Here is a 20,556-nt window from a genome sequence, read left to right on the forward strand (position 1 = left end):
AGCTCTGACTTTGACAACTGCAGATGGAGATGAAAATTGCCTTGGGTCTTGGATGGATTGTAATGCAAGCTGGGAACAGGGCTAGGGACAGAAGGAAAACTGAACTGTGGCCCTGCATGTTCGATTCCTCAGTTTCCCCACAAGGACTGCCTTTTCTGCCACTTAACAGCACCTTTGCTGTGGAGATGCAGGCTGCCCCAGTTGGGGGGACCCCTGGGCAGGATCACCAAAGGGTGACCATCACCGTCCTTCTGTGCCCTTGGCCTTGCTGGCGTGTGGCACCTTTCCGAGCATGGTGGCCTTTCAGCCGAGTCCCCACCCCCCTTTGCAGGGAAGCGGGTTCCTTCCCTGGCGTGGGCGGCAGACGCTGGCTGCTCCGCTTTCCCTCTCTGGCTCCACAAGTCTCTCCCAGTTGCCTGCTCTGGTTCCTTCAACTTCCAAAGATAAATAAATAGTGATTGCAAATGGAGGCGGGGAGAAGGGGACTGGCCTCCCACAGCAGGAGCCTGAAGCAGGGCAGGCCGCAGGGGCTGGGCCTGCATTCCCAGGAAGGGGTGTCACAGAGCCACGGCCCACAGGCAGGTCTGCCACCCGGCCCTCCTGCTCACAGGCCGGGGGCTTCTCAGAGACAAGAGCAGAGGAGGCCTCTGGCTTGGGTTACCCAGCTTTTCTGTCATTCCTTTTTTTGCAAAAGGAAGACACTTTAAATCCAGAAAGGAATTCCATTTAAACACCCGCTGTCTGAGGCTGAATTGAAGCCAAATGACATTTAATGAGGCGATGCTTGTCTACAGGTAAGAATGAGGTATGAGGTGGAGACATTGACAAAACCCTGTCCCATCCTGTTGATCATCACTTTTGGCCTCTATCCCACCCAGGAAGGTGAGTGGGGTTACTTCCCCGTTTTATAAGTAGGGATGACAAGAACGAATCATTGAGTGGTAAAGAGCCAGGGGTGGGAACTCACCCTCCAATTCGTCTCTAAATGCTCTTTTCTCCTGAGCAACTCCAAGCTTCACCCATACAAAGCTTCCTGGTTATCAGTCCTCAGAGGCGCGGGGTGGAATGGTTGAGTTGCCTCCACGAGATCTTTTTGTTTTGAAGTTTGTCTGAGATAGAAGGATGACTCAAATTTATTTCCCAACCTCAGGGTATCTGGTTAGGAAGCTTCACCCTGATAGCGTGTGATCAGCTCTTACTACAGTAGGGATAAGGCACCGTGGTTAATAGGGACTGAATAATCCTGATTGAAGCGAGGTGGGGGCGCTTACCAAAAGTGTAGTTCAATCTAGGGCAGAAGCGTAACCACCTGATTCTCCTAGACCATGATTATCCCCTTGCGAGGCTGGGGTTTCACATCCTCTATGCCCCTCGCTAAAGCAGCCTGCCTTTGCCAGGTGCTGGCTGCTAGTCAACCTCTCTCTTACCTCCAACCTCAAAGCCCATTCCCCTTTGTCAAGGAGTATTTGGGGTCTCTTTCTTACCCTGTGCTCGACCAGACCCTCCGCTCCGGGGGGCAGCTGAGAGTGGAAGATGGGGTCAAGGTCACTGTCCCCGCCCTCTGGTTACCAGAGTGAGCACAGGAGAGTGTGCACATCAGGACAGCCAGTATCTACTGAGTGCTTGTTGTGTGCTGGGCATGTGTGACTACATATTACAAGAATTAGCTCATTTTGTCCTCATAACAGGGTGAGGATGCCTGTTTTAATAGACAGGGAATTGAGGGGAAGAGGCATCTTCATAGTAACTTGCCCAAGGATACACAGCTCAAAAAATTTGAAGCAGGCGCTCCAGACTCCAGAGTTCAAAGTTTTAACTGCCACGCTTTATAGTTTCCAGGGGAGGAGAGGGCTTTCAACAATTACCCCAAGAAATTCCCTTACCTCCCCTTGAGGCCCCATGGATTTGGGGAGACAGAGCATTGCACGCAGAGGCCACAGCACGTGGAAGCAAAGTGGGAGAGCGGTGGCTGTGTTCAGTCCAGGGAGGGTTAGGGACCAGCATGGCTGGAGCGCAGTGAGCCGGGGGGAGACAAGAGGAGTGGTCACGGGGCCTCTGACCTCATCACGTGGGGTACTGCGGGCCACGGGCAGGACTTCGGATTTTATTCTCAATGAGAACAGAAGCCTAGGGGGTTTGAAAAGGGAATGATCTGATCTGAATTCGCCTTTTAAATCTCCTCCCTGACGACCCCAGTGGGAGGAGCACAGGGAGGACACCAGTCCAGTGGCCACGTTGTGGCATCTCGGATGAGGGAGGCGGTGGGGGAGGCGAAGGGAGGCTGGACCTGGGAGCTGGGCGGGCGGAGCCTGAGTCCCATGGGATCCCTGAAACAACCAGAGGGGAGTGAGAAAAATGTGTCCAGAGCCACCCCTAGGTGTCTGGCTTAGGCTGAGAGTGGCATCACCTTTTGCTAAGCTGGAGAAGACTCAGGAAGGGTGTGATTTGGGGAAAGAATCAAGAGTCTGGCCCACTGCGATGCTCGGAGCTGGGGACCCAGCTTTCTGCCGTCGCGGGGTTGGCAGTCCAGGAGGAGGGGCCGGGATGGCACAAACCAGGACACAGATGAGTCTATAACGACACTTTGTGCTGCACGTTGTGAAGGGAAGACGGCCATTTTAGAGAGAGTAATGGGGGTGGGCAGCACTCGGTTTCCACTGGGGATCAATTGGGAGAGGAAGTAAGGGCTAAGCTGTTGGAGGATAAGCAGCCTGGCCAGGCCAGGAGGGAGGCCGGGAGCTTCCCTCCCTCTGTGCAGGGAGGAGCCTGAACACAGGACGGACCCCAGCTGTCGGAGGGAGTAAGGGAGAGGGTGGGAGGGTGCACCCTCCCCTCCCAGCTCCAGACTCTCCCCGGCCAGCCCTTAGGCCCCTCTGAGCTCAGGGACAATGCGCACCTCTCTTGTCTCGGGTCTCCCAGTTGGATCAGGACCCAGGAGGCCTCTTGCCAGGTCTTTCTGGTGGCCGAGGCGCCTAGCTTCCCACCTGGTCCTAAGGCTCCTTAGGGTCTATGCCCTGTTCTAGGAAACCGCCCACCCCTCCATCCAGGGGCTGTTCCACCTACAGCCTTTCCTCCCCAGAGGCAGCCGAGAGGCTGAGGCCCAGTTGCAGGCCAGCACCCCTCTCCCTGAGCCCCACTGGGGTCAGAGTATTTGGGCCTGGGACAGAAGAGAAGCAGGAAGCAGTTCTGGCCAAAAGAAGGGTGTGTGTGTGTGTGTGTGTGTGTGTGTGTGTGGCTGGGGGTGGGCTGGGGGGAGGGGGCAGTGGAGGGGAGAGATGGTGGCGGGATACCAGCATTTTACGCAGGTGTGTGGGCGTGTAGCTTCAAGGTTGTAGAAAAGAAAATACGGGCAAGAACAGGGTGCCATTTATCGAGGCCCTTGGGCACTGAGCACTCTGTGTGTAGTGTTTTTCTTCTACCCTCACCACTGCCCCAGATGTCTGTGTACTTCTCTCTCACCGATGAGGACGTTGGCACTCAGGTTAAGTAACGTGTGTGTGTGCACGTGAGTGTGTGTGTGAGTGCGTGGCTGGGAGGGCTCTCTCGGCCTCCCTCCCTTCTGCGCTATAACAGGGGTGCTCAGTGGAGCAGCTGGGTGGCCCCAGCTCTCCGGACACCCTCCCACTCCACCTGCCGTCTTGCGCTGTGGTGGGCCAGTCAGCCAGGTGCCCCTCTCTGATCTCCCTGACCCCCCTGACCCAGGGCCGAGGAGCACTCCTGGGCCCCTCCCACCCCGGGGAGGCCTGAAGCAGCACTGAAGATGACAAGAGGAGCAAAAAAGCCGGTGGAGGAAGTTGTGGGAGTTATTCTGGGCAGGTGGAGAGATGGAGGGCGATCTAGACTAGCCTGCAGGGTTTGGGGTCACCCCCGGGGTGCTGGGCTGGGGTGGGGAAGGGCTGTCCCTCTGCAAAGTGTGCAGCAGGGAACCCGAGGTTGAGGCCGACCTCACAGGTTTGTCTAGAGCTAAGCCAGCCCCCAGCTCTCACCACTATTTACAAAAATTATTTTTATCAAAGGAATACCGCATATGGTGAAAAAATGAAATAGCGTGGAAGAATTTATGATGAAAAGCCACAGCCTCCTTCCAGTCCTGCTGGCAGAGGCGGCTGTTACCCAGTCCTGCTTTTAGAAACAGGACACTACTCTTTGTAGAAACAGCCCCGGAAGGAGGCCTCGGACCTGAGGGAGCGTCCCTGCCTGGGAGTGGGTTTGCAAATCCAGCTTTCAAGAGCTTCCCCTCCCGGTGGCTCTCCTGAGATGCTCAAGCCTGATTCTCTGGTCACTGTCGCTGTCTCTGGGTACCACCATCCTGTTCCCATGGGTCACTACCCACCGCCTGGAGTGGATGGGCAGCCCCTCCAGTCACGGGAGGTTGAGGGAGCCTCAGAGAAACGCTCTCACAGCTGAGGCCGAGCAGTGGCCTGGCAGGGTGGATTTCTGATTTGCTGGAAAAGTCTGTCTTTGTCTGGAACCCAGACCCCTGGTGGCAGCTGTCCTGCTGATGCCTGTCTGGCCGGGGGCTCTCTCTGCTTCTTTTCCCTTCTCTCTGCTTTTCCTTCCCCTTCTCCTACCCTCTTTGAGCATCCCCCTCTCCCTCTCTCCATCTCTCTTTGGATGGTCAAGGTCAGGCTTCTGTGCAAGAGGTGGGCTCTAGTCCCTAAGACCTGTTGGGCTGCCTTTGGGCCCTGGGAGGCCATGGAGCTGGAGGGGAGGCTGGGAGAAGCGCAGCAGAGGGGCCCTGGCTCTGGGCCTCCCGGCCCGGGGCTGCACTTGGAGAGGGAGGGTGTGTCCCTGGAGTCTTGACGCCCAGGGTGTGTGAGCCAGTGTCTAGTTTTGGTTTCACTCTGGGCTGATTTTGCTGTTTTTACGCCCCAGTCTCAAGCTAGGTTTTTAGTTTCAAGCTAGGGGGACCAGAAGAGGAGGCCTGGGTGTCCATGTTCGGCCAGCGTGTGAAGGGGCAGCTGGCTTTTCCCCCGCCCCACGTCCAGCCTCCTCCTGTCAGCTGTACCTGGTGAGAGACCCCGGAGCTTGTCAGACACTGAGAGCTCTAATCACCTCTTGGAGGGTTCCCTTCCTCCTCGGCCTCCTCCGGGAATCATGTTTCGTTTATGAAGGCAGACAGTCCTTATCTGCTCCATCCGTCAGAGCTCCGCCCCATTCCTCCATGGAGATTCAAACTGACCGCAAAGCCCAGGCTGCCGGGTCCAGCCCGCGGTCACTAACGGTCCTGAGTGTTCCCTGTGTGCTGGTTCCGTGCACACTTCACGTGCTGTACCTCGTTTAAATGTCACAAGGACCCCGTGACACAGATGCTCTCAGCATCACCCCTATTTACAGATGAGGGAACCAAGGCAGGGAACTGCTGTCAGATCCTGGAGCAAGCCTCACAGCTGTGTGTGCGTGTGTGTGCGAGTGTGTGTGAGTGCGTGCGCGCGCACAGCTCCCTGACCTCAGCGCAGTCCCTCTCCATCTATTTCTACAGCTCCTCTCCCTGCGAGTATGTTCCCCAACCCACTGCACAAAGTCCTTTTGATGCCTGGGTTCCCTGAAGTGGACACAGTGAGAGGCCTGTTCCCCGTTCCCCACCCCCGGCCCCCGCGAGGCCCTGGGCCTCAATCTCTCAGTGCCAAACGGCACAGCGGCTGCCAAAGGGGACCTGGGCCTTGCAGGTGAGCAAAGCCTGGCCGGGTACAGCCCACACCGCGGCCAGGGAGCCTGCCTGCTCAGCTTAGGAGACAGGCCGGTGATCCATCACCCAGGCACACACGGCCGGCTGTGAGCCCGGGGAGAGGAGGAAGGTGGCTCTCCTGTGGACCTTCTGGTCACAAACCTGGAAATGGGAAGAGGGCCACACCCAGGCCACATCATCTTCCCGCTAGTGGGGCTGCCCTGTACCAACAGCGCCCGCCCCCGAGGTCCCGCACTGACAGCAAACTCCCACCCGCTGACGGGCACAGCAGTAAAGGAAGGACACCTGGAGCCCTCAGGTTCGGGGTCCTTCCTGTCACCAGTGGTTTGTGCGGGAAGAGTGATGAGGGGGATCACAGGGAAAGACAGAAATAGGACGCAGAGAGGAGAAAAGGGAGAGGCTGAGACAGCTGCGCTCCCCCAGAAGCCAGGGAGAGACACCCCTCTTTCTCCCGCAGAGGAGATGCTCCCGCTTCGGAAATAAGTAGGAGGCAGGGAGGCTGAGGCAGAGGGTGAGATCAGGCTGGCTGGGGCTTCAGACCCCAAACAGCTGCTGTCTGGGCATGAAGGTGTCTGTGGGGAGCTCTGGGGGCCGGGTGGCAGCCACTGGAGCCTGTGGCCCAGCTGGTACCCCCTCCCCAGGGCCCCTGGCCCAGCTGAGGGGTGCCGCGGGCAGAGCTGACCTGCCTTTATCTTCCTCACACATTGAAACCATCAGGCCCGGCCCCGTGAGCAGCGCGCTGAGCTCTGTCAACTAGACACACTGTGCTTTTCATCCAAACCAGACCTTCCCTCCTTCAGGCCCCCACTCAGGGGAGAGGGGGGCAGAGAGCACAGCCCTGGAGCCAATTTCAGAACTTTTTAAACGCCTGTCCCCTATTCTGCTCTCCTCTCTGAAATGTTCACCAGGCCACCTTCCACTCTGGGCCCCGCCCTCCACCCTCATCCTCCAGAGGGCTTTTTAGCTGCTGCTGCAGAATTGGAGTTCGGGGGGCCCCAAAGTACGGAGCTGCTCCATCAGAGCAGAGAGGACGCCTCTGTACCTCTCGTTCTGGGGAAGCCAAATCAAAGGCAAACCCTGAATTCCTCTTGCTCCCGGCCAATAAAAACCTTGCTTTGGTGCCGGCTTCCTCTGCTGAAATCAGATATCCTGGCAATAAACAAGTCGGAAAGGCAGGGAAAGGCTCTTACTTTTTTCTTCTGATGAGTTTTGCTTCCTTTCAAAAAAGCTCTCTCCTATAACAAAGAGCAGAACTGCGCCCTCTCCCGCCCTGCACCCTGACTCCAGAATCCTAACCCCCTGGGGCTCCTGCAGGCAAGGGTGGGGCCTGGCCTCTGGAACACTTGATGGCTTTGCTTAAAGGCGGGTGGAGGAGAACAGGCTTACAGTGAGGGCTGGGCTCTCAGCCTGTGGCTGCTGGGGGCCGTCAGAAAACGGGGAGTGGAGTTAGGACAAACTGGGATCACTTTTTTCTAAGATCATCCTTCTGAAGTCCCCTCAGTGCACCGCAGGCTGTAAAAGGCCCAGTGACCTTGGGGTTTTGTGTTGAGAGCACAGTTGGGAAAGCCGGACAAGTTGGATCTCGCGGCCTCAGAGGGGCTGGGAGGGCAGAGGAGCTGGGGTTCTGCTTCCTCGCCTGGCTCCCCAGTCACCTCCCCGGCTCCCCCTCCTGTCCCTGTCCGGTCCTGGGGTAAGTGGTCCTCCTACGTGGCCTGCTGGGAGGAGTGCTCTCCCCAACGTGCAGACATTGCTCCCTCCCACCCCCATCCCCAAAATAGGTTTTTAAGTGACTTTGCTGTCAGAGATGCTATTCTGTTTGTTTTTCCTTTTGACACTATCTCTCCGGAGAGTATCTGGTCAAGAGAATTATGTCGAGCCTGCAGATTGCAAGAGAATTGCGCCTAATGGGGAACAGACAGACAAGACACCTTTCATGTCCGGCCAAGTTTTTTTTTCACCCCTCCTCTTTCTCCCTCTCCCAACTTCTCATCTTCCCTTTTTGGCTTCAAAGTTGGCCCTAGTCTGTGCTAGTTTCTTCGGTACAGCTGGTGAATAAGGTCACACATTGATTTTATTTTGGAGATTGGCAGCTGGGTCAAGCTTAGCTCTGCTGGCGTGTGGGTGGGGGGAACACCAGCAGGAACGTGGCCAGCCGGCGGAAAGAACCTCCGAGAAGGCGATTGGGACTCAGAGGGTGGCTTCTACTCCTTCATGAGCTCAAAGCTCAGGAAACTTGAGCTTGTAAAATTCATTTTAAATCCAAAGAAGGTGCCGAAATTACCTCCCACCTCTGTCTCCACTTCGAACCATTTCAGCTCCTCTCTGCTGGACTTCAGAGGAAAGAGAGCGTTAGCTCTGAGGTCCCTTGAGACCTCGATGTGATCACAGGAGAGAAACAAGTTTTAGGGCCCTTGACCTTGTAAGTAGCTACTCAACCTCACGCAGCCTGAGCATATACATACTGGGTGCCAACTGGGTGCAACTGGGTGTTGTTGATGCAAACTGGGTGGAAAGAAAAGCCCCTTTCTTTACCTATGTGCTTCTTGGAATGGGGGATGCAGATTAGTAAAGCGTCCTGGTGGACAGCTGGATTCTTTCACCCTTAGTCACGAGGCTGATGTAATAGCATTCAACTGATTTCATGGTAAAGACAGTCAGTTCCCAGAGCAAATCATTTCAAGTGCACCACTGCACATCCACGCTAATCGCAGCCCTTCAGGAACTGGTGGGTGAGTCCTTCCTCCTGAATTCAGTGCTTCTATGGGAAGACCAGGGCCACCTTGTCTGAAGGACAAGGATGTCCTGGATTTTCAGAATGTCCCATTTGGTCTCCTTCCTCCTTGCCCAGCCTTGGGGAACAGACTTCACCGGCTATCTAGCTCTGGGGACAGGAGGGAACAGTTCTGCTGGCTCTGAGGACTGCAGCCTAGGGCATCGTTTGAGTCTGTGTTAGGGAAGGCAAGGGGAAGGTGGATTCCACTCTGGCTGGGTTTAATTCTCTCCTTCCTCCTCATCCTTTCTGCTTGTAGTTTCCAAGTTTGTTCCGCCTGAAGATGTATCAGTTCTCCACAATGACTACAGGCTGAAAACATACATTTCTTTTACCGTAATAAGGCTCTCTTAAATTAAGCTTATAAATCTAAGGCTCTCTTAAATTAAGCTTATAAATCTAAGAATGCTTACTAATTATTAAAGCCTGAGACAACAAAAGATACCAGTGTGGTGTGGGGACCAAGCTCTGGACCAGGAATCAAAGGTCTTGAACTTATTTCTTGTCCTGCCACCAACCGACTCTGACCTCAGGCAAGGAGCGCACTGAACCTTCTCTGGGCCTCAGGGCCCCGTCCACAAAGGGACGCTGCCCAGTAGCCTAAATCACTCTACCAGCTGCTACGAGGGTAAAATGAGATGTCACAGGGGATGGTGATTTAGGGGCTGTGCACTGGTCTGACCCGGGATGGTGTGCTGTTGTCACTCAGGAAACTCGCTGGGGATACTGTCACGGCCTTGATGAAGATCTGGGGGTACTCACGCCCGGTCCGTGTGACAAAAGAGAAACTCAGATAAACAACAAGGACCTACTGTATAGCACAGGGAACTATATTCAATATCTTGTAATAACCTATAACGAAAAAGAATATGAAAAGGAATATATATATGTATATGTGTGTAACTGAATCACTATGCTGTACACCAGAAATTAACACATTGCAAACTCACTACACTTCCAAAAAAAAAAGGCCAAGTTACAATTTTGCTCGGTTTTCTTTCTGCCAAAGGTCCCTCCAGCCTGCAGCCGGCACATGGGACCGACGTACTTTGGCCTCCCTTCCTGATCTGGGTTTGAGTCAGCCTCCTGGGTCTCTCCGCCTTCTTGGCTTTCGATGTCCAGGCACGAGCCAGACAGCTCTCGGTTGCTAAGACGAGATCATTTTCTCCCAAAAGGTTCCACAGCCAATCTCAGAACCCTCAGCCAAGTTTGCAAAGAAATGAGGTGTGTGAGAGAACCTCGTGGCTCTGTGAGAATCAGCTGTATCACCTGGGAAACACTGCGTCCTCTCCAGCCTGCTTCTGCCTTAAGAGAAAGGGGTGGAGCCTCTTCCGAGGTAATTCGCAGACGGGGAGCGCCAGCTCTCGCCCCGAGTTAGCCAATGCTGCCATCTAGCGGCGATTTAAAAGAGTTCCTCGCAGCAAGGGATAACCTTTTCGTTTTGTAATTCCTGAAATGCCAACACTTCATTGTCTTGCACTCAAAACGCAGAATCCCTCTTTCGTCCACGGCGTGGCTTTGGATGCATCTGTGACCCGAGGGAAGCCCTTCTCCAAAGGCAGCTGGTTCGATGCCAGTGACGCGGCAGCTTCCTGTGGCTCCCCACTTCCCCCTCTATACTCACTCACTCCACCAGATCACAGAAAATAAATCTTTTACTTGCTTTGCAATTGGCACAGATGGCATCATTCAAACTCACATTTTTATTTAATAGGCTCTGAAATATCGCACTGCAGCTCTGACTGAAACAGTCCAGGAATCGTCACGGGTTAGGTTTTACAAAATTACATTCAGCAGCAGCATTGTGTTCTGGAAGTTATTTCATAAAATTAAAGCCTGGGGGTTGAATAAATAAGAAAACCTCATCTAGAAAACAAACAACGACCCAGACTAAAGTCATCTGTTGTGACTGAGAATCGCGCTTTCTGGTTTTTGAAGAGCTTGCTACTCAATTTAACAATCAGAAAGAGTTGCAAAATTCTGGCTTATAAATCTGGTCAGGAGAGGAGGCTATAAATGTGCCTAAAAAGTGCTCCTCAGGAACAGGGACCTCAAAGCCAGGCCTTGTTGAAACTGTGACCCCGAACTGGCTTTGAAGGACTCTTTCATTTCCGGGATTCACTGGTCTTTGATAAGAGGCCGCTGTAACGGGAACTGCGGTGGAGGAGAAAGCGCATCACTCAATTCTCATCACTATCAGGACCAGGGAGAAAAGCTCAAAGTCCTGTCTCTTGAGCAGGAGGTCAGAAAGGCCCAAAGCCCGCTTGTGTTAGCTGCCCTGTAATTTTCAGGGTCCACACCACAGGGTGGCCGATGACACAAGTCTCATCAGTACAATGTGGGTTTGGAGGATTAACTTCAGGCACTTCCTGAAGTTACCTGTACTGCTATTCCGCAGTAGAGATGTTCACTGGGTGGGGTGGAACCTGGGGGCTGAAACCGCATTGCTGTTATGTCTACTTCACGGGGGTTCGTATGGACTTGCTAACAGGGCATTTCCTGTTAAAGTGCATGACAGATTCCCACCCCTCTGACTCTGGGAGGGTTATAGGCATCCGTCATGGAGTTTGAACCTGGGAAAGGCATTCGTGGGTTGGGTGGTGCCTCTGGGCAGAGTTCAAGGCTGAACTCAACTCCTGGCTGCGGATCTGGTATCCGTTCTGCAGACACGTCTGGATTTCTCAAATCCAATCCATAGCCACCACTTGAAGCAAGCTTCCCGAGTCAGACACTCAGTGAGATGGTTTCCATCAACGCACACAGTCCACACAGTCGTCAGTGTGCTCTCTCCAGGTGGCCAGGAGGGTGTGGCTGTGCTGTAACGTAGGGGACATCGACCATCGATGTGAAACCCGGGTGAGTGCATAGCTTGCCTCTGTGGACCCAGCCCACGGGCTGAGCCCCGCTCAAGGCGTGTGCGCCGGGGCCTTTAGCTCTGCTGTGGGCTTGTCCAGGGTGGCTTTCTTTGAGTAATCTCGCTCTCCAAAAATGGTGCTTCCTATGCGGACATTCGTAGATCCTACTTCGATCTGTGGAAATGAGTACCGAGGGCTGAGTTGAGAAGACTGAAATGCAGCAGATGCCTCATTCAAGAGGCTTCTGGAAGAAGAATGATGACGCAGCAAGGACGAGGGCGCACTGGTTCTCCCTGGGGGCAGTACGACCCCTGACATGGTGTGTAAGAAATAAGCAAGGATTTCTTTGGCTTTCGCAGGGACTGGGGACTGTGACTGGCACTTAGTAGGGAGGGGACAGGGACAGCAGACGGGGACAGAGTTGCACCACGAGGAGCTGTCTTCCAGCCCACTCCTTTTCTCATGAGTCGTGGCCACGTAGATGGAAAAACCTCCTCGTAATTGAGCACTGATTTAATACATTTAATACATCCTCCTATTCCAGAGTAGGGACCAGTGTTTACTGGGTGGAGTGCAAACTAGGGGCTGAGACCACCTCTGTATACCCAGAGGGAAGTTTAAACTCTGACCTGGGGGACTTTATCAAGTTATTTAGTGCTCCGGGAGACTGGATTTGCGCTGCCGACACGGCACACCTACATCAGTATATATTTGCAGCTGCTGCCTTCACGGTGAACCTACACGAGCCTTCAAGCACCAGCAGACTTCATCGTGACTGACTGACACATAACCAAACCCAAGCATGTACATCGTGACGTGTCCTTTAAAAAACTGTCGTTTAATTTCTTCTTATTTTCCTTTAGATTCCACTGTGTTTTAAAAAATTATGTGTCAGGCTAGAATTTCTATACATTTTCATTTCAAAAGAGAAGGGGCTGGGGGACATTAGAGTCGGGGATGGGGAACCATAGCTACTGGGCGCCCTGTTGCTATAGTGAGGCATTTCAGAGGTTTCTCCAGCGAAAACGGATTCTTGCTGTGGCCTTTGGGACCCGACGCTGAGGCCCCCGCGGGCGCCCAGGAGGAACTTACCGCGTGCTGGAAGTCGGCGGACATGCCCATGCTCAGCTCAACCTGGTCAGCAGGGATGCTCAGCCTTCCACACAGCTCCTCCCGGAGGGACAGTAACACCTGCCAGAAAGACAAGCGCGATGCCCATTTTATCCCCGTCTTCTCTGAGGATGCCTGAGAGTGGCTGGATCTGAATATCTCTGACAAAGATGACTTCTTGATTCCTCATGGTCTCAAGGCCCATCAAAATCGCCAGAAGTTATGGAAAGGGTTTTTAGTGAATTCTCTGACTTTCAAGGAAATGGGTGATCATTGGAGAGGAGGCTGGAAACCCCTTTCTCTAAAGACTGTGTCAGGCAGGTTCAGCCCAGCTGAGAAAGGTCCGTGGGGGCTTGGGACATGCTCCGTTTTCCACACGAGAAGGGCTCAGGAGAGGGTGGTAATGTCTGGGATGTCTGTGGCATGTGCAGCCAGCCCTGCCACAGCGCCTCACTGGATGCTTCCCCATCCCGGCCCCGACTACCTGGAAGTCCGGATTTGGTCCTTGACTGAGATCGTGCCCAAAGCTTCCTATGGTCATCAGCCCCACGAACTCCAGGCTGGGGCACTTGGCGTTGATGTGTTCCACCATGGCCACCGTCTCTGAAGGGAGCAGGCCGTGCTTGCCTTCACAAAAAGAAACAGAAGACACGCCCACAAGATGTTTTAAGAAGCCAGACGCAAGATCTCTTCCTGCCCCCTCCTATGAGCAAGGAGGCGACTCTCAGACAAGGGGACCTCCGTTTAAAAAAAAAAAACCTGAAAAAAAACCCCCCACAAAAACCCAAACTCCACCAAAACAAACACAAAAACAAAACAAACAAAAATCCAAAGCACACAATCCCCTTCTTGATTCCCCTTACCTCCCTCCTCAAAAATTAAGAAGTAACAAATCATGATGTGTTAAAGAATTACATGCGGACTGGCTGGGCTGTCACCATGCCACCGAGACCCTACGTACAACAGCTAACTTAAATGTCTGTGGTTTCCTCCTGTGATCGGAGCTCAAATGCTTCCACCCACCATTCTTCCTGAGCCCCAAACATCCTAGGGGGAAGAAAAACCCACAGTCCAGGTCCGGTCACTTACTCTCCTCTCCACTGGTGTTAATTTGGACCATAACCTTTAACCTTTCGGGAGCACCTTTCTTCTGCCATGAACTGTTCACTCTGTCTGCCAGCTTCACAGAATCCACTGTTTCCAGCATGAAGAGATTGGGGACAGCTGTGACGAGAAAGAGGCAAGGTCATTCTTCACTCACCCACTTGCGACAAGCAACACCCCACAAATCTTTTCTTGGTGGATGGAAAAGTGATTTCCCAGGAAGAAAAAAGTTAAGTCTCAGTTCTGCTAAGAAGACTGATGGGACAGGTTTGCTAGACACGTGCTCGAATGTCAGCTCACTGCTGTCTAATTGCAGAAGACAAACAAGGACAGGGAAGCAATGACACGCCACCATCAACAGGCACACGTATCCGTCCACATACTTCAAGAAGCTGGTAATTCAGAGAAATACAAATGAAAACTACCATGAGGTGTCACCTCACACCAGTCAGAACGGCCATCATTTAAAAGTCCACAAACGATAAATGCTGCAGAGGGTGTGGAGAAAAGGGAACCCTCCTACACTGCTGGTGGGAATGCAGTTTGGTGCAGCCACTGTGGGAAACAGTATGGAGATTCCTTAAAAAACTAAAAATAAAGATACTGTATGATCCAGCAATCCCATTCCTGGGCATGTATCCAGAGGGAACTCTTAATTTGAAAAGACACATGCACCCCAATGTTCACAGCAGCACTATTTACAACAGCCAAGACATGGAAGCAACCTACATGTCCATCCACAGATGACTGGATAAAGAAGTTGTGGTATATTTATACAATGGAATACTACTTAAAAAAGAATAGAATAATGCTATTTGCAGGAACATGGATGGACCTAAGTGAAGTGAGACAGAAAGAGAAAGAAAAATACCATACGATATCACTTACATGTGGAATCTAAAAAAATGACATAAATGAACTTATTTACAGAACAAAAACAGATTCACAGACTTAGAGAACAAACTTATAGTTACCAGGTAGGGGAAGTAGAGGGATAAAGTAGGAGTTTGGGATTAGCAGATACACACTACTATATATAAAACAGATAAACAACAAAGTCCTACTGTACAGCACAGGGAACCATATTCAATACCTTGTAATAACCTATAATGAAAAGAATATGAAAAGGAATCTATGTATGTCCATGTATGACTGAAACATGATGCTGTACGGCAGAAATTGACACAGCATCGTAAATTGACTAGACTTCAGTAAAAAAAAAAAAAAAAAGAAGCTGATAACTGTAGAGGTTACAAATGGCAGGCCTGATCTGGTTAAATCTTGGTTCAAACTGAAACAGGCCAAGGTGACAATAAGGAAAGGATAAACAGGGAAAGCCAAAGTGCTCCCCTGGCATGACATCCCCACGTTCTCCAGCTTCCTGGGATGAGGGTGCTCTGACTCAACAGGGACATCAGAACCACGCGACCCCTGACAGCTCAGGGAGACGCTGAAGTCATCAAAACCACCTTCTTTCCCAAAGATGCATGTGACATGCAGTATTGGTCTTGCCTCAGATTAAAAAACAACAAAACAGAAGCAACATTAGCAGCTAACTTTTAATAAACACTGAAATCCTCCAGGCAATATGTTAATCACCTTATAGGTATTCTTTCTTTTTTTTTTTTTTCAAATAAGTAGAGTTGATTTACAACACTGTGTTAGTTTCAGGGGTACAGCAAAGTGTTTTCCACAACGGCTGCACCAAACTTCAATCCCCCACCAACAGTGTAGGAGGTTCCTTCTTCTCCACACCCTCTCCAGTATTTATTATTTGTAGACTTTTTGATGATGGCCATTCTGATTTTGATTGTTGTGATGGTTTCGCAAGTACAAACATATGCCAAAACTTATCAAACTGCATACTTTGAATATATGCAATTTATTGTAAGTCAATTACACTTCAATAAAGCTGTTTCAAAAAATAAATACAGGTTACTTTAATTTTGACACCTTGAGAGAAATAAGTATTGTTACTTAAGCTCTCCACCTGTGCCATGCAGTTAAGTTTTCCTATAGTTAATTCTTATTTTTACATTATTTACTGTATTTCACTGTATACTGTATTGTACTATTATATATTATACATGTAGTAGGTTGCATTTGTACTACTGTATATTATTATATTTCATTTACTGTGGCCTTTTATTTAAAAGGAAAAGGACAAAAAATGTTTTCTTTGCCAGCCAAAAAATTTTAAGGGCTTCAATTCCTTATAATTTATTTCAAAGACCACGAAAAACTACCTAACGTGAGGTAGGGTAGGTTTCCAAGTTTATATTACCCAGTCAGTTGTGAGTTCACTCTCTTCCTGTCATGATGTTTTCTCCTTATACTAAGAACTAAGATTTCTTTCCTACAAGAAACTGCAAAGCACAAATGGTGAATTAGGATTACTCTAAAATCTGTTCTCTCTTCCACAGAAGGTACTGTAAGTGATACACTGATGAGGAAATTTTGTCTTCGTATTTAGGGTTTCATCTTACCCATCAATTTGTTGACATTTTGTTTCTGTAGATGGCCAATGAAGTGCCATTTGATCTCAGGACACGAAGACAGAATCTGAAAGAGGTAAACATGTTTGACTCCAACACATGTGGGGGCCTTGTTGACTCCGATACTTTGCACACTCCTTTCTGACCTTTCCTGTCTATGCAATAAACCACCATCCCCATCTTCCATCAGGTTCCTGAGGATACTGACAGAAAAACCCAAGGCTTCTTCTGTTCATTTCTCTTCCGTGTTCCCATCAGCTTCCTCTTTCCTCCAGATATTGCCCATTAAGAATGAACTGATTAAAGCTTTCAAATCTCAAAAGGATCCACGACTAAAGTAAGCTCCTAAAATCACCCTTTTCAAAAAGCCACAAAGGAGAAAAATATGGTCTCAATAAAGAAAGAAAATCTAGATGAGAAATATCTGGGGCTCAGGAGAATGTAGACATTTCTACCTTCAGCCTGACCTCCAGCTCTGAAACTCAACCACCAACGTGGGTCTCATTTTCAAATGAAGAGCCAAGATTTAGGTACAAACGAAAGAATTCAGATTCCACTTACTTTAGGATTGGATGCTTTTTCGAGCAGTTCCTGAACCTAAAGGGTAAAAACAGAATGAGTCAGAAGCCAGGCAAACATGACTCTTCCAAGGGCAGTTTGGAAAAGGGCTCTTACGTAGTTCTCCCCAAAAGTGCGCTGGCCATGATTGTAGGCCTCGATCACCATGTCTGCAGGTTTGGTTTTGCTGACCGCTACTACCCGGGGCTGGACGGCTGGAAGTTCCTGCCAAGAGGGAAAGAGCCAGATGAGTGAACGTCTGGGAATATTATCCCAATGAGTCTTACAGGCTAACTTGGTAGAGGAGATCTGCACAGGTCTTTAACTTGGCATTTGGTAAGATCCATTTTTCTCCTACTGTAAGGAGATCAGTATCAAATAATGTTGATCAAATGTCTTTCTTATGCAAGGTGTCTAAATCTAATGTTAGCCACCTTAATATCTAGTGAGAGACCTTTCTCTCTCAGGAGAGCTGGGCCGGCAGATAAAAGAGCAGTTCCTTAAAGTGTGGCCTTGGACTGAGTGCGTCAGCACCATCTGGGTCCCACTCCAGACCTACTGGATCTGCATCTCTGGCTGGAGTCTCAGAATCTCCTTTAAAACAACTTCTCCAGATGATTCTCTTGCGTAACAAGGTTGGAGGTTTAAGAATCACGTCATTAAGGGAGGGCATCACTCTCTGATTAGAAAGGAGGCCACCTCTGGCTTCTGAAACCCCAAGATTAACCATTTTGGGAAACTCACCCCGGTCCTGCTGTAATGATTCATATTGCCCACATACCCTCTCAAAAGCAACCCACCTAGTGCAACTCTAATTTACTGCTCAGTCTGATCGAGAACCAGTGGCAGAGTTGAGGCAGGGACACAGAAGATGCTGGACTCAGGATTAGGCCTCTTGACCCCCTTGCTCATGGCCATTAAGTAAAAAGCAGGGCTTCCCTGCATTCTACTGCAACCAAATTGAGATGGAGAAGAGACTCACCCATCCCCATCTAGCTCAGTGTTCATGCACCCCATCACCCTCTGGGATTTTTACGAAATCACAGGGCACTCAGAGGGCCTGAGGAGTTCAATCAATCAGCAAAGAGTTTCCCCTTCCTTCTGAGGGCTGCTGCCAACCTTTCATGGGGCATGCCAGAACTCTTAGGATTATGCTGATGCACGGACAGTTTCCAGAGAAAAAGGTGGAACAGGCAGCCCATCTGGCTGAGAGCTACATTGGGAGAACCCCCTAGTGTGATGTTTACTAGGCGAATCTGTAGCTTTTTCTTGGGGAATCACAAACATTAATGCCAGAAGGGAGCTTAGAGCTTTCTGAGCTTTCCACTGCCAGTACAGGTGAGGAAACTGAGGGCCCGAGTAGTTAACTTGTTCTAGTTAATTAACAGCCTAATTTCTTAATTAACAGTCTAATTAATCTAATTAACAGCCAAGGAAAGGCTGTACTAATACAGGTCTTCTGTCTCCAGGCAAGCATTCTGAGCTCTGCTGCCATACCTCGGCCAGGGAAAACTTTGACCTCTATTCAAGTCTGTCTCACTCCACACCGTTCACCTTCAACTTGCACCGAGGAGAGGCAGATTATTGACCTCTGGTCTAATTAAATTCCAAGAGGAGACAAAATACACATATGAAGGAAAAAAAAATCTCCCCTTAAACTAGTTGAGATTGGATGTCAGTTCCCTTCTGCCCCAAACGAGCAAGTGCAGCTCTGGTGCTTCCAAAAATCTGGTCAATCCACCCTCTCCGCCTGCAGGTGAAACTGACATTTACTGAGTATCTACTAGCTAAGGCGCTGCCACACACGTGATCTCCGGCTGATCAGGCCTCTTCTGGGCGCTTCCGTAGTGGACGTCGTCTCTTGCAGCCTCTGGGCACAGGCATGGGACGGGGAAGGGTCTTGATACCTGGAGACAGGTCATTTTTCCGGGGCAGCAATACCTTCTGTTTCAACTGAGCCTACCTCCGGAGAACCTGACAGACTCGACGCGAGGTCGCTGAGGAAGTCCTTTCCTAGCCTTCTGGGGGCTCTGCAACCTGCGCCAATGCCAAGGCGGCGGGCAGATCCCGCCCCTCCGGGAGACCCCTCTGCGTCACCGTGACGACCCATTCCCATGCAGGTGTCCCCCTTCCTCAAAGCGGCCGCCCAACGTCCCCACGCGGTCCCCTTCCTCACCCGCGGCCGCCGCGCCACAGCCTGCTCCACGCGCTCGTTCACTGCCCGCAGAGCCAACCCGATTCCCAGCTCCGCCGACATACTGCCAGCTCTCCACATCCCCCAGGGACCAAGGTCCAGCCCCGGACCCTCAGCACCCTAGGCTGAGACCCCTTCCGGTCCCGCCCAGCTCACGTCTCCGAGTGGCCCAATCACCGCTCACCACCGAGTCGTCTCAGCCAATTGTCGGCGCGGAGGCGGGACTTTGGCCGTGTGGCGAGCGGCCCCGCCCCCTCGGCAGCGCCATCTTGGGGAGGTCACCGCGGAAAGCAGGCGGGGCTCTCGAGCGCGGGGGCGCTCTTTTTGTCATTCCGGGGCCGCCCCGCGGGTCTTCGACGTCAGCCGCCCGCGCCGTTCGTGCCGCCCCCGCCGCCCGCAAGGATTGCAGAAAACGCTGCCTATTTCCGAGATCCTCTCCCCGGGGTCCTTTGCCGGGAGACCAGGATGAGAAGCTGCTGGGGCGGGAGAGCAGGCTTTTATCTCAGATGATTCTCGGGAGGAACCGTGAAGAGGTATAAAAGAAGACTGTTTCTAAAGAACATGATATTTTCCTCTGGTCATCCTTTAGACCAGTGCTGCCCGATAGAAGTATGATGCGATCCATATATGTAATTTAACATTTCCTAATAGGCATATAAAAAGTAAAAAAAAAAATTAATGAATACATTTTATATAGCCCAGTATATCCAGAGTAAGGTTTCAATATGTAACCAATAGAAAAACAATGGTATATTTTAATTCTTTTTTATTGTGCTTAATTTCCAAAACCCGGTGTGTAGTTTGGACTTACAGCAAGCCTCAGTTGGACTGTCCACGTACCAGCTGGTCAGTCCCGCTGGTGGCTGGTGCTGCCTGCCTTCCTAGTGAGGAAACCTGTTGGGAGGAGAGCTTTAGACAGACCAGCCTGAGCTCAGCACACAGCCCGGTTCCTGAGTCTCCTGCGTGTCCAGCTCTGAGCGTTATGGAGGTCACAAACACGATGAGGAGCCAAACCATACAATGGCCAACACAGGAAAATGCTAAACTTCATAGTCAGATGGTGAAGTAGGTGCCAGGTGCAAGCAGAAATCAGTTTTGTTAACGAAAGCCCTTTTGGCTGTACTATTGAAAGATTCTTAAAACATTAATTCAGCTTAATAAATGAGATGCTATTATGTTGGAGAAAGTTTAAAGGTTGTTCTCCATGTTATCTTGAGGTGACTCGCTTACTTCCACCCTTCTGGAAAGAAAGGGCAATATTCATACTTTCTTCTCTCACCGTCTTCCCAGACGCCAGGAACTGAGACAGAATTTCACATGTCTGCTCTGGGAAAACCACTTTGAGCAGAACTTCTCAAGGAGTTCTTTTTGGGACGTCTCCATTTACCAGGTACACAAAACTGGGTTATCTGTAGACTAGGGTTGCCAACGACATTAACAGTAATTGCGTTCTAATCAAATGTCTCTGGACTTGATAATTTCTACTCTTGTCAGAGTAATAAAGATTTAAAAATGACCAAAATAGCCCTTCATGGTGTGAATAGATGCCTGTTGTAGAAATACAAGGTTGGAATGTGCTAGCCAGCAGTCAGCAGTGGGAGGAACAGAGGGGTGAAGGTGATGGGGATGAGGAAGGACTGGGTGAGCATGACATACTTAAATTGATACACTGTTTGGAAAACATTTTAAAAACCGTAAATACTTCATGGACCTAAGGGATGCCTAATCCAGGTGATAGGTCACTATGACAACATGTAGGAGTGTCTTTATTTAATAGATCA

At 50.8% G+C, this 20,556-nt stretch overlaps 1 protein-coding gene across 2 annotated transcripts; it reads right to left on the bottom strand.

Annotated features, from left to right (window-relative positions):
- Window positions 1-754: 754 nt before the first annotated feature.
- PLPBP (pyridoxal phosphate binding protein) lies at window positions 755-18,920 on the bottom strand. Of its 2 annotated transcripts, none has more exons than XM_072950275.1 (8): window positions 18,758-18,920; window positions 16,699-16,806; window positions 16,585-16,620; window positions 16,015-16,090; window positions 13,514-13,648; window positions 12,909-13,051; window positions 12,407-12,505; window positions 755-1,109 (listed from the first exon to the last, which is right to left on the bottom strand). In XM_072950275.1, exons 1-8 carry the CDS (start codon window positions 18,854-18,856, stop codon window positions 1,041-1,043), a joined length of 765 nt encoding a protein of 254 aa, XP_072806376.1. In that variant the 5' UTR covers window positions 18,857-18,920; the 3' UTR covers window positions 755-1,040. The 2 variants fall into 2 exon arrangements, with proteins under 2 accessions (XP_072806376.1, XP_006201241.1); XM_006201179.4 differs by lacking the exon at window positions 755-1,109 and adding an exon at window positions 10,097-11,488.
- Window positions 18,921-20,556: the final 1,636 nt, after the last annotated feature.

This window comes from Vicugna pacos, chromosome 26, assembly GCF_048564905.1.
Source record: "Vicugna pacos chromosome 26, VicPac4, whole genome shotgun sequence".
Lineage (NCBI taxonomy): Eukaryota > Metazoa > Chordata > Mammalia > Artiodactyla > Camelidae > Vicugna > Vicugna pacos.